At 49.0% G+C, this 23,299-nt stretch overlaps 1 protein-coding gene across 2 annotated transcripts in view; it reads left to right on the top strand.

The window, feature by feature from the left end:
* ADCK1 (aarF domain containing kinase 1) overlaps positions 1-23,299 on the top strand; it is a 159,853-nt gene that overhangs the window by 64,072 nt on the left and 72,482 nt on the right. For both annotated transcript variants that reach the window (XM_049705309.1, XM_049705310.1), the window contains exons 5-6: positions 7,811-7,969; positions 18,550-18,708. In XM_049705309.1, the coding sequence (XP_049561266.1) occupies positions 7,811-7,969; positions 18,550-18,708 (318 nt within the window). The remainder of the gene's footprint in view (positions 1-7,810; positions 7,970-18,549; positions 18,709-23,299) is intronic.

Below are 23,299 nucleotides of genomic sequence, written 5' to 3' on the forward strand. Positions count from 1 at the left end.
GGTGGGGCCCTGGCTGTGGGAGTCCTCAACTTCATACAGCACTGCCTGGGATCTCTGGTATCTTTACCCCAGAGATCTCTGTCACAGGCAGAGACATAGACCTGTCACCCTGTGCAGCTGGACAAGTTATTAAGATGGGAAATGTTGAAAGATTAGATTTATGACAGCCAATGGTGGGTTATGAACAATAATTTATCAAATGTCAGTGCCTGCAGCCTACAATTTACAGAAGGTTTGCTTAAACTGAGAAGATCTGATTGGACTGTGCCCTCCCCCACCTCTAATGAATGACAGATCTAATGGATGGCTTTCCGGGCTGGCTGGCCACACTGGGTGTTTATCTGCTTTTTATTAATCATTATTATCACAACATTTCCATAGAGTCCCTCTACCCACAGCTCTCGAAGTACCCAGCCACCTTGAGGGAACTGTAGCCACTTCCGGGAGGTGTTTTAGCTATCCTGGATCAGCTGGAAGGCCTGGAGTCCCCTCACCAGGAAGAGGATGGGGAAATCAAACCTCACATCCATTCATTCACTAGGAAATACATACTGGGCACCAGTTGTGTGCCAGGTGCCTTGGATGCAATGCTGAGCAAAACAGAAGTCTATCATCTAGAAGGAAAGAGGGAGATGAAGCAAATATAAATTGAGGCAAAAGTGCAGTTGTGTAATTGCTCTTGAGGAAGGCAATGAACTCTGAGAATGTACACAGGGAGGCTTCCCTGAGGAGGTGACAGTTGAGCTGTGATTTGAAGCATGGGTAGGAATTCCCTCGATGAAGAATTCCTATTCATTCCTTCTAGGCAGAGGGGATGGCCCGTGCAAAGGCCCTGGGCAGTGAGGGAGTATGCTGGTGGTCAAAAGATGCCATCTCTTCAGGGCAGATGGAGCTTGGGGAGGGCAGAGGGAGGAGAAGGGGCAGGACATGTAGGCAGGGTCAGACCCTGTGGGTCGTGTTAAAGATTTTGGCCCTGGGAAGTTGGTGAAGTAGTTGAAGCAAGAAGTGACATGATCAGTTTATGTTTGGAAAACTCACCTTAGCTGTATGGGGAAGATGGCTTGGCACAGAAAGGAACATGAGTGGGCAGACCAGTTAGGAGTCTTTGGGTGAAAGAGGATGGTGGCTTTTACTCACTGACAGAACAGACCTGAGAGCCTCCTTGTCCAGTGCTCGTTTCATTAGACCACTGTGTCCTCTTCATGGAGGCATCAGATGGGGCACCCACTACTCCTGCTACAATTATTGGGGGCCTTCTGTAGGCTCTATTCTAGACCCTTTATGTATGTTGTTTCATACAACTCTATGAGTTAGGTACCCAAATTCCCATTTTACAGATGAGGAAGCTGAGGCACAGAGGGATTATGTCACTGCCGAAGCTGATGCACTTGGAGCCAGAACTTGAGTAGGGGCAGTTTGACCCAGAGCTTGCATTGGAATCGCTATGCCTTGCTGCCTCTCAGATCCGACTGTCCTGCCCAGCAGGTGGGCATTCCCAGGGAGCGTGCCCATGGCCATCCTAGGGTGGGCTGCTCCTGGCTTCTTGCTTCTCCTTCTGTCAGCTACTTGTTACCATCCCGCAGGAGGAAAGAAGCTTGGTCTGACCTGTGACGCCCTCAGCAGAGCCAGGTAGATGATTCTCCTGTACCTGGAGGCTCTTCAGCAAATTGGTAAGAGTTTAGCATCGTGCCAGCCTCCTTGCAAGAACTTAGACAGGAATGCTGTTCTGTAATTTCTGGGGAGGACCCTTGTTGAGAAGGGCCTCGGGTTCTGCTGTTGGCCTAGCTTGGCAGTAGCAATAGCTAATGGCTCTGCAGAACCAACACTTTGATCTTTCAGAACCCCAGAAATAACACAGATTCCATGGAAAACAGGTTCTAGGTGTCCTTGAGCTATTATTGTCATTACGATTTTTATTATAATAAATTGTTCTGAGTGGGAAGCTGGAGATGGGGCTGCACCCACCTTGAGGCAGGGCAGCTATTGAGTGGGGAGACGGAGAGACACCTGGATGCCTTGTCCCCTCCCCTGACCCCCCAGGGTCTACATGGCGATATTGGGGGTCCCCTCTTCTTACCTTGCCTGAAGGTCCTTTCAGGGTTGGGTTAAGCAGTACTGGGCAGGGGGCACTCTCTCCAGCAGGTACTGCTAAAATGCAGGTGTGTTTTTCAGAGGCTGTTGCCTTTTTCTAGTAGGACATTCGGCTGCACCAAGGTCTCCTCATGGCTAGGGACTGCCTGTTTTGTTGGCCCATGTTCCTAGCATGGTGTTTGTCATTTGATGGGCCTGCAGTAAATATTCATTGGCTTAGGCTAAGAAGTGGCAAATTGGTTTCATTTCATATGTTAACTTTTGTCGGTTGGTAGCGGCTGCACGGAACCCTGGGTTGAGAGAGATTTTGAGGCATCATCTGGGCCCAGCAGGAACGAAGGCTGTGATGGATTCGTGATGTCTGGCAGGGTGTGCTTGGGCTACATTAATCAGCTATTGCTGCATAACAAATTACCCCAAAACTTAGTGCCTTAAAACAACAGACATTTGATATCTTACAGTTTCTGCGGGTCAGGAATTTGGGAGTGGCTTTACTGGATAGCTTTGGCTCAGTCTCTTTGTGAGGTTCCAGTCAAGATGTTAGCTGGGGTAGAGTCATCTGAAGGCCTGAGTGGGGAGGGAGGAGCTGCTTCCAAGATGGCCCACTGTCGGCAGGAGGCCTGGGTTCCTTACCACGTGGACCTCTCCACAGGTTGCTTGAGTGTCCTCGTGACATGGCAGCTTGCTTCCTCCTGAGCAAGCATTCCAAGAGAGAAAGCAAGGAGGACATCTTGGTGACAGTCTTGGGAATTGGACACCGTCACTTCCTCCATGTGCTGTTTGCTAGGAGTGGGTCATTAAGTCCAGCCCCTACTTGAGGGGCAGGAATTGCAGCAAAATGGGGTATCCGCTGATAGGGTGACTGTGAGGTGTCGGGGTTCGTGGTGCTGAGAGGAGGGATGGATTTTCTGCCCAAGGCAGACATCAGACATCAGTGTTTTGGCAGAGTCCTAGCGAGGTAGAGCTCTATTGTCTGCCTCAGGCTGGGGTGGGTATGGTTCACTCCAGCCACTTCATTAGCACGGGGACTTGTCCTTCCCCCCATCAGGCAGCAGTGGATGGCTGCTGGCACCCAGCCAGGTGTGGGCTGGGCCATCTCAAGACCTTGAGAGCCAGATGTTGTTTGCTGCTGATGCCATGGTAACCTGCTTAGGTGCCCTGGGCAGTCTTCCTGGCTCCTAAGTGGGAACTGCCTGGCCTTGGCATCAAGGCCTGGATTTGCTTCTGTCTACATCCGGAGCTGGCCAGTTCAGGGTGTGCTGGATTTCTTAGCATTATCTTTTGGTGATGTCGTTTCTGAATCCAGAATATGTCTGATGTGAATGAGCATGGGGACAACAGGATAGAGTATTTGAAATTGGACCATCTTGGAAAATCTGGGACATCCCCCATCTTGTGACTGATGGGCCAGTCCCCATGAGGCTGGGGCTGCCTGGGCTGCAGGCTCTGGTGGGGCTGGCTAAGAGACCCAAGTGAAACTCCCCCCAGGGGTCATGTTGAGGCTTCTCTAGAAGGTCCTGACTTCTGGCCTCCTTATTTTGGGCTGAATGAGGACCTGGCCAGTGCTTGGCGGCTTAACGTGGCATTTTGGAAACATTGCCCGGTAACCTGGTTTTATGGGAATCCTCCTGGTTGATTTTCTGGAGGGTCTCTCACTTTGCCCAGTACTAGGGCATCATGTCACGTGGTCTCTTGATTCTTGGACCCCAGCTGAAGGCAGTCTGCTGACATTTTTTTTCTTCCTGTTTTATTGAGATATAATTGACATCCATCACTGTATTAGTTTAAGGTGTACAGCGTGATGGTTTGACTTACATATACTGTGAAATGATTACTGCAATAAATTTAGTTAACATCCATCATGTCATATAGACGTGCTGAAGTCTTAACCTGAGCCCCTGGTGAGCTAAGCCCCTAGGAGGTGACAAATTTCTTCTTGCCCTTCTCCCCACCCCTTACACACACACACGCACTCGCACGCACGCACACACACACCACACACACACACACGCGCGCACACACACACCCTCCCCAGACCATACAAAGCTAGAGAAACTTTTTCCCTGATTATTTTTCCTTTTCCAGACAGGGACATGGATATATTTGAATCATGGGCTGACAGTAATTAAAAAGCACATAACGTCATTTTAAAATGTAGTTGTTTTAGTTAATTGATATTGCCGCCAGACCCAGAGGGAGAAAAAAAAGAACAGGAAAGAAAGCCTTAGAAGGGGAGAGAGGTTTCTGCGAGTGACTGGAGGCAGCTGAGGGCCCTGCTTGAATCTAATTGCTGCAAATGCTGCAGGTTGTTTCTGCTAATGGTTTTCTGCTAAAGGTCTGGGGGATGAGGCCTGATTGGAGGGGGGTGACGTTTGTTTCAGCTGCACGAGGGGTAAAATTCTGCTTTCGGGACAGGGTCTATTTTTCCTTACTCTCTATCAGCATAAAGTACTTCCAGCGAACACTTTGAATCAAGGTTCCATTTAGAGATACTTTATTCATATTTAATTACAGCCTGTAGCCCCAATCTTTAATTACGGTTTTTTATAAGCCGGCTAGGAACATTCACTAGCAATCGATAATTGTGTGTGTGTGTTGTGTGTGAGTGTGTGTGAGCACAGGAGGGTGTGGGTGTCTGACGTGCTTCCTGATAAAGGGGAAGAGGATGGCTGCAGGGGCCCCCCGGAGGTGGTGGGAGTGCATGGATGGGGTGGGGTGGGCGGGGTATCTGCCCAGCAGGTTCCCTGCGCCGATGGGTAGTGCATCCTCACTTGCCATGCCTCTTTGCTTCCACTGGTCAAATTGAGGATTTGGGCAAGTCCTCACAGCTGGGCCTCGTTCAGGGTGCTGAATGGGCACCTGGGCTTTGGTGGTATCTTGGGACGCCCCCGACCGCTGGTGGGAGCAGGGAGCTGTGGGAGGCCCCCCTCCCCATTCCCTGGGGATATGGGGGACCAGTCTTCCTCTTACCCTGAAGATTGGGACATGCTTGCCTTGATGCGTTCCTCCCCCCGCCTCCCCGCCCCCTGCAGCGCTCCTGGCAGCTGTTCCTGCCACACAGCCCCAGTGATGCCACGTCACTCTTCAGTTGCAGTGACTCTGCAGCGTCCCTGCAATGACTCTGATTTGAAGACTGGTTGTCCTTCTCAGAGAACAAGCAAGTGTTCCCAGGGAGCCAGGCGGAGGCTTGGGGTGGGAGTGGGGTCAGATGACCCCCAGGTCCCCTTGCCCATCCTAGCTGCCGGAGGTGAGGGTCTGAGTTCACAGCTTTTCTCTAGAAAACATTCTCCTTGGTGCTCCTTCAGGAATTACCAGAGGCTTTCCAAGGAAGTGGTGTTGATCTCATTATGTTACGGACAGGAATGTTGCTGAAGTTCCATCTCCCTTCGGTTCCTGGATCCCAGTCCCAGCAAGAGGGTGGGGAGGAAATGGAACTCTCATGTACTGGCCTCTTGGGGGTACCGGGCACCATGCCCAGGTTTCTTTCATCTATCCCTGCTGGGGCCTGAGAACACACTGTGTCAGTCAGAGCCCCTTCAGTTGTGTGTGACAGAAAACAACTCAAACTACCTTCAGCAAAAAAAAGATATTCTAGGGTGGGCATCCAGGCATGGCTAGACCAGGGGCTCAGCCATTGTGACCAGGATTCACTCTCTCTCTTGACTCTGCTTTCCTCTTTGTTGCTACTGTGTGACCCCTGGTAGCTCCAGGCTTCAAGTTCAATTTTCAGCTTCAAGTTGAGCAGAAAGAAGGAGAAGCACTTCTACAGTTTAAGCAAAAGTAAAACAATTGAGTCTGATTGGACCACTTGGGTCAATCTCTGATGTAATCAGTGTGGCCTGAGGTACCTGGGGTTCTGAATGATCAGGCCAGGGTCTCACCCCACTCTGGAGTAACAGGTGGAGTCCACCTAGGTAAATCCCACTCGTGACATGTGCTTTTATGTGTGAGGCCTTTGGAATAGTAGCAGTGTGGGAGTAGGATGGTCCAGCCATTTCAAAAGGAGGAAAGAGTTGATACAATCCCTCTCCGATAGAAAGAATAGTGGATTCAGTCCTTCAACAATATTTGTTTAGCACTGACTAGTTCCAGTCCTGTTCTAACTGTAGGGAAGTCAGCAGCAAACAAAATGGAAAAAAATTGCTGCCTATTTGGAGCTGATGTTCTAACGCGCTATAGGGCTTACGGCCCTTTCGTTCTTAGTCTAAGCCCAGGTCCAGGATAAAGCGTTCTTGTGTGGAGAGACCCAGGGTGATTCAGGGGGTTGATGTGGGAAGAATCTGGCCCTTAGGGAGCCCAGAACTCACGAGGGAGGGAAAAAGGCAAGTTGGGGAAGGGGGCAATAGGAGGGGTACAAATAAATACCCAATAAGGAAGAAGGGGGACGGGAGGCCAATCTGTACCCATCTCCCGTGACGGAAAAGGGTAGGCCCCACCCGTGTTGCCTGGACCTTTGGCCCCCGCAGGATGTTGATAAATGGCATGGAGTTAGTGAAAGCTACCAAAATGATGACAGGACTGGAGGGAGTGATTTATGAGATGAGATTAGCAAAGTGACGGTGCAGCCTAGCAAACAAAGGGATGGGGTGGTGGCCGTGGGTCGTGTGACCTCTGAAGTCCAAGGAGAGGAGAGGAGCTGAGGGGTAGGATGGAGTGGCTCCTGCCAAAGGGGGACGAAGAGAGGCAGCAGGGGCACGGACTGAGTGGACCTCAGCATGAGAGCCTGGGTGGTGTGAGAAGGAGCAGAGGCATGTGGCATACATATGCACATTTGCGTGCGTGCGTGCGTGTGTGTGTGTGTGTGTGTGTGAGTGTGAGTGAATGTCTGGCCTTTCCAGAATTGTGAGGCTATACAGGGAATTCAAGAAATGGAGGGGATGAGAATTTCAGACCTGGACAATTTTGCAAAAGGCTTTTGGGGCCCTTCTTCCCATCTGGTAGAATATTCATATCTGGACCATCTATCTGACCACTCAAGTCAGACAGACCTTTCCTTCAGGAGAAATGGCATTTCTAAGAGGGAAGGAGGGGAGGAAGAAGGGAAGAGAAGATGGAAGAGTAAGGGGTATATGTTCCATTTCATAGAGAAAGTGAGGCAGAAGGGGCAGGGATCTGCCCAAGGTACTTGGGGTGGCATCACACCTGAAGACCGAAAGCAGGGCTCTGGTGTGCAGAGATTTCTGCCAGGTGGCTGGGTCAGGAGTGGACTTGGGGACCCATGTTGAGGCTCAGGCAGCGACAAGTGGTAGCTGTTGGGTTTGGAGCCTCTAGCCTGGGCTTCCTTGAGCTTTCCGGATTGGCGGGGTTGGAACATCTTCCATCTGATCCCCGGGCTTGGGCTGCCCTGGGCCCAGGTTCTGTTAACTTTTGATCATATCCATATGTGAGAGCCTCGGAGACACAATCGTGAGTAATTAAATAGGTGGATGACGCACGGTTCTGAACACTCGAGATGGCACTCTTTTGGCTTTAAATGGAGGTGCTCAGGGTATCCCTGCACAGGTATGAGACCCACCCTCCACGTGTGTTTTCTGTCTCACTCCCTGCACTGGTGGCTGGTGTGAATTTCCATGGCACTAAAGGGCCCAGGCAAAGCAACTGATAGAGGAGAAAGTCTGTCTTGGGGGCACTGGGCAGTGCTGGCCCTGGCCCATCCTCCTGGCCCCTCTCACTGAATTGCGTCATCTTAATTGCTCTGTCCTCTCTCCACTCTTGACAGATTCATGATTTGTTCGTGAGCTTTGATGACACCCCTCTGGGAGCTGCCTCCCTGGCCCAGGTCCACAAGGCGGTGCTGCATGATGGGCGGACGGTGGCTGTGAAGGTCCAGCACCCAAAGGTGCAGGCTCAGAGCTCAAAGGACATTCTTCTGATGGAGGTGAGAGCCTTCCACCTTCCCCTTCCTTCATACTCGTTCTACATTTCCCTGGGATCCAGGCAATCCCAGTGAAACCGGTTCAAGGCCTATAGTTTGGAGTGTGGCCCTTTGAGCAGCAGAGTGAAAGAGGAGAGCTTGAGGCCGCAAAGGAGGTGTCATGACAGCGCTGTGACCAGGGGGCCCATGGCAGGGTTGCTCGGTTTTTGATTCATTCCTGGGAACTGTCTGTGGGTGGTCTCAGAACACGGTGGGCAGCTGCTGGGGCCAAGGAGACCTCAGGGGGATATTGTAGAAATGAGACGACCCACAGGTGACTTCCTTGGGGGTAGAAAAAGTTACTTCCTAATTTGTTAAATTATAACAAAAGGGAGCATGTGGTCAGTCAAGGGATATGGAAATGACAGGCAGATCACATAGAAATATTTATGCAGATTGCACCTTTGCTTCCCTGATACTTTGCTTTGAATGAACAAAACGTGTCTGCCCTAAAATGGCCCTGGGACAGCTGTAGTGGGGACTGTGCCTCTGGACTTTTCTAGCTCCATGCCTGGAGCAAGGAAGAAGGGTGAGCGACCAGGGTTTGGGCGGTAGCCAGCACCCCCAATGGAGGTCAGCAGTCTGCCTACCCTGCCAGCTTGTCCCTCTCCTTCCTTTTCTCTTTCCCTTTCCTTGGTTCCCTTTCCTCACTTTGGACACTTAGTTTATTCTTCCAGCTCACTTTGACTAAACTTAACACGTACATAGGACACAAGAGTGAGTGACCTGCATCTTCATCTTCAGGGGAGCTCCCCATTTAGTGGGGCAGACAGGATTGTACACAAAACAGCCCTTGACTCTGAGCTCCGTCAAAGGGGTGTTTGCAGAGTGCCGTGGAGCCCTGTGCCTGCAATGTTGGGGGCATTGGGGGGCTTCACCAAGGCACCCACGAGACAGCCGGGCAGGGGAAGGATGACCCAGCCTGTGCGAAGGCCCTGAGTCTTAGGGGAGCAGGGTGTGCTTGGAGAGCTTCAGCTGGTTCAGATGGAAAGAGCTGGGCGTGGGTGCAAATGAGGCTGGGAAGGTAGGCAGGACAGAACATGAAGGGCCTCGTATTCCAGGCTCAGGCGCAGAATGGTATACATAGTAAGTACGTATTTACTGTGGAACCGAGCAGATCTGATTTTCTTCTGTAGTCAGTGGGGAACCATTTAAGAATTTTCATCAGGGGAATGTCGTGATCAGATGTGCCTTAGAAATAAAAGTCTGTTGACAGTCTGGAGGATGTATTGGAAGGCAGAAAGACTGTAGCCAGGGAGACTAATTGAGGGGCTGCAGCCTTGGTCTGAGAGAGAAAAGATGATGCGAACCCAGGCAGTGTAATGGGGGTGGAGGAGAGGCATGGATTCACAGGGTGGAATCATCAGGACTTTGTGACCAGCTTTACATGGGATGGGGGGAAATACTGGTATGAATGAAAATGAAAACAAATTGTAAGTTTCTGGCTTAAATGATTAAATTTAGGTGCCTTTAACGATGTGTATCAGTCGGGATTCAGTTGGGGGAAAAAAGAACTTGCTCTAGGTATTTCAGAGGGAATTTAAAACAGAACATGGGGTTCACAGGGCATGGAATTGCTGAGAAGCCAAGTGGAATGGTGAGATAGTCACCAATAGCGGGAAGCCACTGCCACCCTCCAGGTGGAGGGACAAGGAGGAGAGGTGGTTCCCTGGAGCCCAGGTGCTGGGCCCACCTGAGGGGAGTGGATCACAGACCTCGGGCCTGTCACCTGGGGTTGGAGCCACAGATGCTGTTTGAGGCAGTGGGTGTTTCACCTCCTCCTGTTCCCCCCGCCCACTCCCCTGTATTCCACCAAACCTAGCTGGAAGCCGGTTGGCAAGGGAGCCTGGGGAATGTAGTTTCTTATGAGATTAAGGGGGTGGGATGGATGTCAGAGCAAGTGGAGTGGGTGACGGAGCAACTCTGTTCTGTAAGACATTGCCGTCAGCAGTTTTAGATCAGGATCTCTCTGTCGGTCTGCAATTCAGGCTGGAAATACAGATTCTGGATTTATCAGCAAGGAGACTCATGGGAGCTGAATCTGGGGCAGTAGCTGAGATGACTTAGAAAAGCTATATAGAGTAAAAATAAAAGGAGGGGGCAAAGAAAGAGCTGTGAGGAGCATCATGCCCAGGAGGATGAGATCCGGAGGGAACTAAGAAGGCATGGTCAGAGGGATTAGAGGAGAGCCAGGACTGAGCAGCTACGTCCAATGAGAACAATGTAGAGAAGAGAGCACTGTCAGTTATCTAGCATCCCAACTGATACAACCACTAGTCTGCGTGATGAACCACCTGAAAACGCAGTGGCTTAAAACACCAGTCGTGTATTTTGCTCATGACTCTGCAACCTGGGCAGGGTGTGGCAGGGAGACTCATCTCTGTTTTATTTGGCGCCAGCTGGGGTGGCTTAACTGCAACAGGAGGACCCACTCACACGGCTGGCAAGTTGGTTCTGGCTGTTGGCTGGGAGCTCAGCCGGGGCTGTGGGTCAGGGCCTTAGACCCTCACCAAGGCCTCTCCAAGGCTGGTTGGGCTTCCTCACAGCATGGTGGCTGGGTTCTAAGAGGGAGTGTCCCAAGAGAATAAGGCTGAAAGCACATCATAGTTTTATGACCTAGCCGTGGCAGTCACGCAGGTTACTTCCTCCTTACTTTATTGGTAAGATCAAGAGTCACAAAGTCCCCCTTGGTTTAAGAGGCAGTGAAATAGACTCTACCTCCTGATGGGCGAGTGGCACGGTTCCAGAAGAGCGTTAGAGGGGGAGGTATTGTTGCAGCCGTTTTGGAAAATATAATCTGTCAGAATTACGGCATGTTGTCAAATGCAGTATAAATTTGTGAAGCTCTGGAAAGAGTATTTTGGGTTTGGCGACTTAGAGTTCTTGGGAAGAGCAGGGAGAGTGGGGTGAGTGGGGTGGAAGAGAATTGAGGCCTCAGGGAGCAGAGACAGTTAATGTAGACTACTCTTTTTCATGTTTAGCCATGGATGGTGGGGGAGGGTGACATAGTGGTTAGAGCAGAGCACAGGATTAGCGGCGGGGACCTGGGGCAGGCTGTAGCTGCTGGGGAAGGGGCAGCGGAGCCGGAGTCTTGGAGATTGAGGAGAGAGAAGTAACTGATAGATCTGGTTTAGGAGGGGCCTGGAGGGATTGGGCTCCAAGGACACAGGTGGAAACGTTAGGCTTTGGCAGCCTTTGCTTGAGGCTAGAGGAAGGTAGTAAGGCTGGGTACAGATGAGTGAGTGGGGCAGAGGGGGAAGGTGGGGAAAGTGGACAGCTGAGTCGTACCAGCCTGATAGCCTCTATTTTTTCTCTGAAGTAGGAGGTAAGACCATCTGCTGAGAAAGAGGGGGTAGGAGGTGGCATGGAGGCTCGAGCGGGGAAATGAAGGTTTGGAATATTGCTGGGTGCAGTGGAAAAGGGAGCTGACCGGGACTCGGGAGCGGGGTTGCCGAGTGGCATTGGGCAGCCACCTGGAAACCTTAGTTTTCTGAAGCATCAGTCAGTAGCTATGGAACAGCCATAGATGCAAGTGCATTGTGAGTCTCGGAGGATCCCTGGGTGTCCTGGGACCCAGCAGCCATGCCTGCATTAGCTGGGAACCTGTCTCTGCCCGGTTGTGCCAGCAGACCCACTGGGGCTGGGAGGACAGCTGACATCTTTTCTTTGCTCAGAGCCTCACTGCTCCCTAAGTAATGGTGGCCGTAAGGTCGATATCAATAATAGTAGTAATAAAAATTTGGCATCTTCCGGCCTGAGATAAGCATCAGATGCTTTTCTTGGAAATTACCAGCCCTGTGACTATGTGCAGAGCACAGAGTGGCTCCTTCGCAGTGGCTGGGGCTGGGATCGCGAGGCAGATCGGAGACCCGCACTCACAGCCTTCAGGAGAGAAGCTGGAAATGAGGCCTGAGGTCACCGCCTCCATGGACCGTCAGCATTAGCAGCAGCAGAGTGATACTGCCTTGTCGCTGGGCTTGGCCTCTGGTGGAAAAAAGTCCTATCTGGTCACCCTTTCTGCTTCACAACTAAGAGGCGCCAACTGGAAAGCTCATTTGGTTTTATATTTGGAATGAATATTACTATTTTTTTCTAAGTCCAGACCTAAATGGTGCCTTGATTTTAGGAATGACACATACTCCAGTGTGCTTGGTAGGAAAAAAATGATTTCTAGGAGGCGTTAGGGCTATCGTAGCCACCAGAAACTTAGAGACAGAGGGGAGGCAGAGCCCGTGAAGAGCCTTCTGGTGTTTCTTTTCATGCCAATTCTAGGTATTGTGTGTCCTCATGCTTCTCTCCCACTGCCCACTATTGTCTCTCTCTCATCTCCAACCCTGTGATTGACCATAGCCTGGTCTTGAGAGGAAGAAAACCTGATTAAAGTAGTTCATACTAAGGAGAGAGTGGCTAATAGGCTTAACCTCTGGATATTTGCAGTTTAAGAAGTGGGCTTGTAAATCCAAACACATATCTGCTGCAAGGATAGAGCTTTGCAGAAATGAGACTTTTGAGAATAAGGAGGTGGGGGCTACTAGCCATAGCAGTGAGTATGGTTTCAACTGCATGTATCAGGACATCCAACTAAAAGTGGTATAAATAATAGTAACCTATATATATATATATATATAGATATATGTGTGTGTATATATATATATATATATATATATATTTTTTTTTTTCCCTGCGGTACGCGGGCCTCTCACCGCTGTGGCCTCTCCCACCGCAGAGCACGGGCCCCGGACGCGCAGGCCCAGCGGCCACGGCCCACGGGCCCAGCCGCTCCGTGGCACGCGGGATCCTCCCGGACCGGGGCACGAACCTGCATCCCCCGCATCAGCAGGCGGACCCTCAACCACTGCGCCACCAGGGAAGCCCCAATAGTAACCTATATTATCTTACATTACAAGACATCTGGAAGTAGGGTCAGCTGTTTCAAGGTTGACTAATCCATCACTTCTTTGTGGTTTTTAAGGACCCAGGTTCTTTATGTCTTCCACTCTGCCAGCTCAGCTTCCTGGCTTGTCCTTCTAAGGTAGTGCCCCTCAGAGCTGCAAAACAGCTGCGGGGTTCCTGCTATTACAAGTAGATGACATCCAGATGCCAGAGAGGGCCTGTTTCTTCCCTCGTATTAAAAAGTAGCCCCTTAATAGAATTCATTTCAGTTTTCATTGGCCAGAAGCAGGCCCACATCCCCAAGACTGAATCAGTCTTGGCAGGAGGATTGGGACCACTTTGATTGGCTTAGACCAATCATGGTTTGCCTTCTCAGGCTAAGGCCTGCCTTCCTTGAAGGACAAGAAAGATGCAGAAAATTGAGGTTCTGTTAGCCAGGAAGTTGGCACCCAAAAGCATGTGCCACCCTGGTGTTTTGTGTCTCCTCCTCTTGGGGAAGGGGATGGTCTCGGTGATAGCTGTTGACCAGTGCTAGAGAAACAGAGACTGACTCTCAGTAAATGGTGATAAACTTGATGGTGTCGGTGACTTTGCACAAAAGAGAAAGGCACAGCCAAGGGTGTTTTCAGCTTTGTCATTATCACCTGATATTGTCCCTTTAATAGTTGGGGCAACTCTACTTCTAGATGCACGGCCAGTGACTCTTATTGATTTGAGTGGCTGTCCAGAGCCAGACTAATTGGGTCCAGAGATTGGAACAGTGATTCAGAAGCAAGGGGAGAACTGACGAGGCAGAGTCTGTCTGCTGGCGGGCTGGCTTTGCAGCAGTTCTTGCCTGCCCACGATAGCAGGGAGCTTAGCAGGCCGGGTCTCACTGCCACGCTCACCATTTGAGAACAGGGTAGGACTCAGTTGACCCATGAGGCAGTAGTAAGACCATCATTCCCAGGTCCCAATAGCACTATCCTGTATCACTCCCTGTTATCCCTTAAGCTTCTGAAATTGATGATGAACACCCCCGTGCTCTATCACCCCCTAAAGAATCTAATTCATGGCCAGGCTCCCTGCCCTTCATGTACCACCTGTCCCCAAGGTGCTCTGCAGCATTAGGCTAGAACTCTCTGATCTGAGCACCAGAATCCCATCCACCCACCATTTGGTGTCATCCAGCCCATACCAAGGGACTCTAAAAGTAAAGACCTGGGACAGTTATGGTTTTGATTTTTTTTGAACAACATTTTCAGTGCATGCTGTCTGTCATCTTGTTTCTTTTCTGAATGTGTTGATGGAACAGTGGGTGGCTAGGTAATGTTTGTGTTGGCACAGAATCCAACAGCTGATTTTATTTTTTTTAAATACATTTTTAAAAGCCCCAGAGATGTAGACCATCCCATGGAAACTTCTCTTCACCCTGTAATTCTGCTTTCTAAAAAGTATGCACTTTAATAACTTATCAGAACAAAGATAAACCCCATGAATGGTAAGCTATTTGCAGCACTCTGAACTGATTTTCGATCCTTGTCGAACATCCATTTTTACCAGTTCACATCCGTGTAGGCGTTCTATTTAGTGTCCTGTTTTTCCATAGAACATTATTTCTTTTATAATATATAATAACTTGATAGCAGTAACTCGAATTTCAGTTGCATTTTACAGTTTACAAAGCTCTTTTTATGCCTTATCTCAAGCTTCCTATTGTATTGTCCTGTACTGTATTGCCTGAGACAGGGCTGCATAAAGAAAGAAGTGAAAAAAAAAAAACAAACCAACACGTGGGTCCAAGTCCCGCATTTGAAATTAAAAGCTATGTGACCTTGAGAAATGCTTTAACCTCTTGGATCTGATTCCCTTCTCTGTGAAATGGACAAGAAGAGGAAGAAATGAGAGCATGTGTATAAAGTGCCTCATAGCGCAGTGCCTATGCCTGGATAATGATAATTCCCCCCCCCTTTTTTTTTTTTTTTTGCTATTATAAATAGCAGTCACTAGTTTTCAAACTTTTATGTGACTCTCAATTTTTCTATTACATTTCTGTGTGGCTCATAATTTATTTTTCCTACTGTGAGCCAATAGCCCTATAGGAGAATGATTTCATTATTCTACCTTGAAGGAAGTATTAATTGTTGACTATACCTTGATTGATTAACAAGACTCCAAATCAAGTAGAATATTCTCAGGCATCTTAAAACTGTGGTTCCCCAAAGTTCAGAGGTAGTCCTTTCTCCACCAAAATCTTAGAGGCGTAAAAACTTAATGCATTTGGGTAATGCACATGTGAACATATAATTATTTCTGGGGAGAGGGCAAACCTTCTGGAATGTGCATTTATTCATTCACTCATTCATTCATGTGAATATTCAGTAAACATCTGCTGGTTATTGAGTGCGTGCTAGGCACTGGTGGAAAATCGGCTGCTGGAAGAATTTTATGGAGAAGATAAATTTGGGAGAAAAATCAAAAAGTCAAATTGATAACAACACCTGTTTTATTTTCGTTGATTGCATCTGTTGTCAAAAAAGAAAAACTTGAATCTACTTAGGGCAGGCTGTTAAGAACGGAACTGACTAAAAACAGAAGGTGAGACTGAGGAGTTTTATGTTATTTTCCCAAGCCAAGAACAGTCTAAAGTGACAGCAGCCCAAAGCATTTTAGACTTGGACCAGACAAGTTTTAACCTGACCCCTCTCCCCACCCACTGTGAAGTTCAAGGGGTTGATAACCCCCCTGAATTATGTACAAAATTATGGGAGTATTTACATTTTCTGGGCTTCATAGCTGGCATCAAAATTTCAAATCGGTGACTTCCTATAGAGGGGATGGTGTCCTATAAAGCTAAGAACCCCTGACTTCCATTCAAACAGACCCTCTCATTTTAAAGGAACGAAGGAAGTGGCATGCCAACCACCACAGAATGCTTTTGAGACCAGTTTTACGAGTAGTGCAAAGTTTTTTGGGTTATGAATTAGTTTACTAATTAGTTATTAGCAGTTAATATCAATCAATAAAATCTTTGGCTGCTTTTATGATTCAGGACATTAAGTATTAATAATAATCAGTAGTACTAGTAATGACTAATCACATAATTGATTAGTAACAGAAGAGTCTTTAAAGTGCCTTTCAGTGCTGTTTGGATATTAATGATAATTAATTAATGATAATTAAAAATTTCACAAATAGCAGGGACCATACAAATGATGAGGAGTTATTGTGTGGCCAGAAGCCTCATCTCCTGGTATAGACTCCGCTGGGCTACATGTGGGTCTCTGTGTATACCTTGGTCCAAAGTCATTACCAAGAAGGTAATCAGTACATTTTGATTGAACAAATGAGTGAGACTCATTGTGGCTCCTTCCTTGTCCCTCCTGGGTGAGAAGCTCTGGAATCTAGGCTGGAGCAAAACACCCAAGAGGGTTCTTGCTTGAACTCAGAGCCCAGAGATTGGAATTCAGGTGCCTCGGATGACAGATGTGCCCTTAGCCTGGGCTGGGCAGGTGCTTCTGTTTCCTGTGCACCAGCTCTGCCTCCCCTTTGGTGACAGCTGAGGGCCATCTGAGGGCACGATGATGAGACAGGATGTCCGGCTCTGACACATGCGGCCTGGGCCTCACTGTTGCCACCTCTTCCTTCTTGTTTCGTGTGACGGAAACAGAAACAAAACATAAACTAAATCGATTATCATAAGGTTACAGGTCTAGCCCCTGAAAGACTAGACAAGACTTAAAGGAAATTAGACTGCAGCCGAATGTAATTAAAAAGGGTTTGAGAGAAATTGAGTATAATAACCCTGTGTGATGATTCTTTTAGAATGGCGTCTGGTACATTGCCTCGGACATAGGATTTAAAAACAAAGCTGTAGAATGCCTTGTAGTTAATGGCCCTATTTTAGATTTATTTCTTTGTGCTGCATGTGCCTAATACAGTGTTGGACATCGTATCATAGACCAGGGCAAACAGAAGCATGAGACAAGGCTCATAGCTGGGGCTCAGTAAGGCCTTCTGGATAGACTGGGTGGTGTCTTGGTCAGCTCAGGCTGCCATAACAAAATACCATAGACTGGGAGGCTTAAATGACAGACACTTATTTCTCACAGTTCTAGAGGCTGGGAAGTCTAAGATCAAGGTGCCAACTGATTCGGTTCCTGGTAGGAGCCTCTTCCTGGCTTGTAGACAGATGGCTGCCTTCTCCCTGTGTCCTCACCTGGCGAAGAAGCGGAGAGCCCTGGTCTCTCTTTCTCTTCTTATAAGGACACTAATCTTGTCACAGGGGCCCTACTTTCATGAGCTCATCTAGACCCAATTACTTCCCAAAGGCCCCACCTCCAAACACCATCACCCTGAGGTTAGGGCTTAACATATGAATTTGGGGGCTACATAAGCATTAAGTCCATAACAGATGGGGAAGGTCTCTTGGTACCAATAGGCCCATGGTTCTTTAGTTCTCGTTCCTTGTCCTTCTGCTCTAGCCAGGGCTAGAGATGGGGATTCTCAGAGGACTATACCAAGAATTACTGGGAGGATCTATCAGTGGTTCTCCCCAGGCCCGACTTTGAACACCAACAGGAGGGCTTATAGAAGAACAGGAGAGGTGCCTTCTGTGTCCCTCCCTCTCTCCACCCCCCACCCCCGCCCCCCCAGGGACATCCCCCATGTCCCTGGCATCACCCTTGTTTACCCACTACAGTGCTATAGTCTGTGAACTTGTGAGACCATCTCAAATCCAGAGCTCCAGTGGTGGGGTAGCCTCAGAACTGAGTCCCTGCCCACGGAGGGGCCGTGGTGTGCTCTGCAGATGTCCCTGGGCTCTTGTTCTCTGCCAGTGATGTTTGTTTCACATAATTAAACTGACAACTGAAATGCCAGATAAGTCTTCTGAAACTCACTCTTTCATCATGTCCTGACTCAAGAGTCCACCGTGGGCCCAGATCTCCAAAAATCCAAGCTTTTTACCCAAGTGGTCAAATCCCTTATCTCTTACTCCTCTTGTCTTAGCCAACCTTGGTTTCTTATTCCAATTTGATTTTTTGTCATGAAATATTTTAGATGTATTCAATACAAAAAGCATAGAAAATAATATGAATGCTCAGGTACCAACCACTCAGCCTAAGAAATAAACAAAATGTAGCTGCTGCCCCCTCCCAGCCCTTTATAAACAGGACCACGAAGCACAAATCTGGGAGAAGCAAAGGCAGCAATTCAGCAATGTGCTTAAGAACAAGGGTTTTGGGGCCGGGTAAACCCAAGGGGAATTCTGGCTCTGCTTCCTTGCTGGGCAAATTCAGGAAAATCACATAACCTCTCAGAGCCTCAACTTTCTTAATCTGTAAAATGCAGATGATAAGGGTGTGTACCTCCCAGAGACACTGTGAAGAAGAAATGGAGGAATAAGGCAGGTAATAGTGCTTACCCAGTGCTGGGCGAGTGGGGCGCGCTCAGTAAATGGTGGTGGCAGTTTCTGCTCGCGGCTGTTGGGCTTTCATAATCTTGGATTTGGACTACAGAGATGGGCCCCAGGGGAGCCGTTTGCCCACCCACCCTTACTCCAGGGGCGGCCTGGGGACTTGTCAACGCCCAGACCCAGGCAGGAGGACAGAGAATGTACCTCCCTCGGTGGGGGCCGTGGACAGACTGATGGGGTGCTTGATGGGTTTTAGGTGCTCGTCCTGGCCGTGAAGCAGCTATTTCCGGAGTTTGAGTTCATGTGGTTGGTGGATGAAGCCAAGAAGAACCTGCCTTTGGAGCTGGATTTCCTCAACGAGGGGAGGAACGCCGAGAAAGTGGCCCAAATGCTCAAGCACTTTGACTTCCTAAAGGTAGGAGGTCAGGGCCACGGGGCCCTGCTGGTCGGGCGGAAGAGGGCAGGGGAAAACTGGTCCCAGCTCTGAGCATCCCCCCCTTGCAAGACATGAGCGGGGACATCTCCTTCCTGAGTCTTCCTTCTGAGGGTGACTGATTTGTCCCTGGTGATGCACATTAAAGCCCTTGAAGGCAAAGTTATCGACACAGATTATCAAAGGGGATTGCTGACTTTTTGAACAAATATTTTTTTATTGAATGACCTGCAGTTGCAAGACCTTGAGCACTCCTGAGGGCCTGTAAGCCATGGTTTCCACCTCCATGAACCATGGGATGATGACATTGATGATGGTGATGGTGATAGCTAACGCTAGTATACTCTGGCACTGTTCCTAAAGCTTTACCTATATTACATCAGCTCATTGAGTATGCAGGTCTGTATCACACAACACACGTGTCCTAGAAATCTCCACAGTATGCAAAATCTCACAACAGAAACCACAAGGTTTATGGGCAAAATAGGGTTAGGCTTACCACATTCAAAAATGTCACCAGTGACCCAGAAGATAAAAGCGGATAGGAACCTAATGAAATGGTAGCATCGTTTTACACATGGTAAGTGGCTAAGAAATACATTAAGACCACAGTACCCACGCCACTTTACTTGACACGGGCTTGCAGAAGTGGGCATCAGAAGAGTGGCTGCTTAGGAGTTACCGTGAAGAGGTGGAGGGAGGGTCCTCTGAAACTGGACAGCTGTTGTGACGCCAGTTACGGGTGAGTGTAACCCATAACACACGTGGTGATGTTTGAGGTGTGTCTGCTTCGTGTATTCCTGTGTGGATCAGCTGCATACAGTTTTCTGCGTTTCCGAGTATTTCTCACAGATGATACTGCATATAAGTGAATGTAAAATTTGTGTTGTGATCAAATTGTCCCCTAATTTATCAGTCACATTGGAACAGATTTGTGTTTTCAAGTATTGACTAGAACTGCTGGTGTGATAGGAGACGCTTACTGTGGGAAACAACATCAAATGACACAGAGTCCCAGCTCAGTGAGAGGTCCTGCTCTAAGGATTCAGAAGGGACTCCTGTGGGGAGCTGGGCAGGGAAGGCTCCAATGAAGAGTTGGCCTTGGAGCTGGTCTTTGAGGACTGTCCTGAGGTTCCCCACAGGGCCCGTGGAGGTCAGAGTGAGAGAGATGCATGCCCACACCACTGCTCTTCCAACACATTTTGTCCATGGTGGGGCTTGGATTCATTTTCCGGGGGTACCACTTCATCACAGCAGTGCAGGGGTTGGGTCTCTCTGGCAGTCTACATGTAGAGATTGACTTTCAACTCTTGGAAGAGATCAACCCTTTGCTCTTAACTGGGGAGGCCTGGAGAATGTGGGAGGGGGAGGCACAGGGCTCCAGGTACTAGTTCTGGAGCAGACAGTCAAGTGGGGCTCTTCCTGGGCAGGGTGTCTCAGCATGTGGACTGGAAGGTCTCTTGCTCTGGACTAAAGTATCCACGTGGCTTCTGAAGACATCCTGAGAAACAGAGACCGTGTTTATACTGTACTTCTGCTATCCGGGTTGATTAATAGAGATGGGGAGGCTGAGGGTGCATCTACCCTAGCTGCCTGAGAGTCCTAGAGCTTGGTTCACGGGAGGAAGACCTACAACTGTGATGAGCAGTGTGGCGTCTTGATACGCTGGTTTGGTGGAAGGTGTAGCCACTGGCAAAGTTCAGCTTTTTGAGTGAGTCGGGGGTCAGGTCTGTCCAGATGCCCCCAGTGTGCTTGACTGGCTTTGCCTTAAACAGCCCTACGAGGCAAATGCCATTATTCGTACAGACCCTCTTGCTTGGGCAAATCCAGATGATCTGGTAACATTGCCCCAGCCTTGAGCTTCAAACCACCAATTCAATGAAAACTTGGCTTTCTAATGCAAGTAATAATATTAACTAATTAGAATAATGCTGTGGGGTCTGAATTATGCTTCCACTTACGTATTCCTTTTCTTTCAGTCCATTATTCCACATTTATGGAGCATTTCCTGAGCCTCTTGCTGTGCTAGGATCTGGAGGTACCTAGATGAGTAAGAGATGGTTGGCTCCTGCCTGGGAAGACGTCCCATCTAGTGGGGGACAAACACACAGCATGTTGTTATAGTACAGGTTGGTTAGCACTATGCCAGAGACTCTTCTATGTTTCTGTGGATGCCCAAGAGGAAGTACTTAATTCCACCTAGGTAAGGAGCTCAGAGGGGGCTTCCAAGACGTGTTGATTATACAAAGGGATAGGCAATGTTTACTGAATGTTTCTTCTGCGGCACTGAACACTATGACGATACTAGGACACTGAATCCTTCCAACAACCGTCATCCCATTTTACAGATGGTAGTCTTAGAGGAGAGGAGTTAGGGTACAAACGGGATTTTCTGACTTCAACTCTGAGGCTCGTCTAAGGACATTCTGTTGCCTCTTAGCCGGCAGGGGTGGTCCTCCGTGCCAAACAGAACCGTCTCCTCCACTGTTCCCATGGAAACAGCAAAATCGTCCCCTGGCTGGGGCCAGCTAGCATCTGTCAGACCAAGACATGTAATAATAATAATAATAACACAAATTTTTGAAACGAGGATGCCAAATGGGTAAATAATTAGTGTAATGATTTGACCTGCTGCTTCTAAAACCCGCACACCATTCCTAAGGCTCCTGAGTAATTAATTTTCTCTAAACACATAATAAGTGGGAAGCAAATTTTGCGTTGTGAACCCCGTTCAGCTCTTAAAACAGGAGATAGATTGCTGTTGCACACTGGCACCCCATCACAACATCTGTGCGTAATTAAGCCTCAGCAAAGAGTTTACCTCTCAGTGTGTGAGGCCTCTTCCAGTGAGGTTTAATAACCTCAGCCCTATGCTATAAATCTCCGAGCCTCCGACAAGCACTGAATGCAAATGTGGTGTCGGGGAGATGGGGAGAAGGTGATGGGGCAGCCAGGCCGAACGGTCAGACCAGGGCATTTGTAGATCTGGCATCAGAGTGTGTGTATGCTGTGGGGAGGGGACAGGACACGCAGTGAGGTTTGTGACTGACCTTGGGGACAACTGGGACAAGATAGAGGGAGAAGCCTTATAACCACAGGGTTTGGGACTGGAAGGGATGAGAGTGTGTCTCTATATGTGGAGGTGGGGCTTGGTGGGGGGTTGTCTCTTGAGCAGGGCCCACTCCAGGGTTTTTTAGTGCTAGGTAAGGGGCCTGGGACTCTCCAGAAACTGTGGGCAAACCCTGAGGAGATGAGCATGCTTTTGGTGAAACATCATAACTTCCTAAGACTCTCAAAGATCAGGAAGCACTGATGTGTAATAATTAGTTAATATTTTTTACATGCCTATGCTGGGTTAGACACTTTTAAAGTGCTTTATGTATATTTACTCTTTAATCGTTATACAACCCCACAAGGGAAATGCCATTATTAGCTCCATGTCAGCAGCAGGGAAGCTGAGGCCCAGAGAGATGAAGCCACTTGCCCAGGTTTACACAGTTTCCTGGTAAGGGACAGAGGCAGCCTGGCCCCAAGCCTGCATGTTAAACCTTGAGCTCTTCTCCCTCTGTAATAACTTATGGGCAGATCTGAGTTATGCTGAACTGTCTGTTGCATTAGCTCTCAGCCCTGGTTGTGTTTCAGAACCAGTGAAATTCTACGTGGCTGTCATATAGCAGCTGCCGTGTTGAGCACCAGGACCTCACACATGCTAGTAGGAAGTAAGGAGCGTCGCTTTCCTTGTAACTGTTGTCACCTTTTACAGTGAGGGAACTGGCACTCAGAGAGGTTATAAAACTTACCCAAGTCACACAGCTCAGAGGTGGCAGAGCAGGGGCTCCAGCCTGACAGTCTGACTTCAGGTCTATGCTCTGCTCCACTGGGCTCGGCTAATGGGACGACTGTGGCCCTGGATGACGGGAGGCTGGCCCGGACAAGCCAGGTGTGCTGACCAAGCACAGGAACAAAGAGGAAGCACAGGGTCAAGGCCAGTTAATGAGGCTGAGGCCAGGGTTTGGGGCTGGAACTTTCCATAATCTGTGCCCTCCTTCCGGGGGTCAGGATTGGCTCTGGTATGGGGGCAGGCAGAGCCTACAGGAGTGGGGCCTCTGCTCTGTGGTGAGAAGTTTAGATGCCAGACCCAGAGGTCCTGATGGCCTATGAGGGGTGAGCAGGCACCCTGGCCAGGAGCCTCTTGGGGTTTATTTTTGTTTGGGCAGGGGACAGGGTGGTTCTTATTGCCTCTTTAAAAATTTTCTGTTTTGGGCTTCCCTGGTGGCGCAGTGGTTGAGAGTACACCTGCCGATGCAGGGGACACGGGTTCATGCCCTGGTCCGGGAAGATCCCACAGGCCGCGGAGCGGCTGGGCCCGTGAGCCATGGCCGCTGAGCCTGCGCGTCCGGAGCCTGTGCTCCGCAATGGGAGAAGCCACAACAGTGAGAGGCCCGCGTACCGCAAAAAAAAAAAAAAAAATCTTCTCTTTCATTTTCCATTCCTTGATGGAAGAAGCTGAGGAAGGAATGGTGGTGAAACATTGCTGTTGGGGTGAAGTAAATTTTGCCTTATAGCCCCGCAG

The sequence above is a fragment of the Orcinus orca genome, chromosome 2 (assembly GCF_937001465.1).
Source record: "Orcinus orca chromosome 2, mOrcOrc1.1, whole genome shotgun sequence".
Taxonomy (NCBI): domain Eukaryota; kingdom Metazoa; phylum Chordata; class Mammalia; order Artiodactyla; family Delphinidae; genus Orcinus; species Orcinus orca.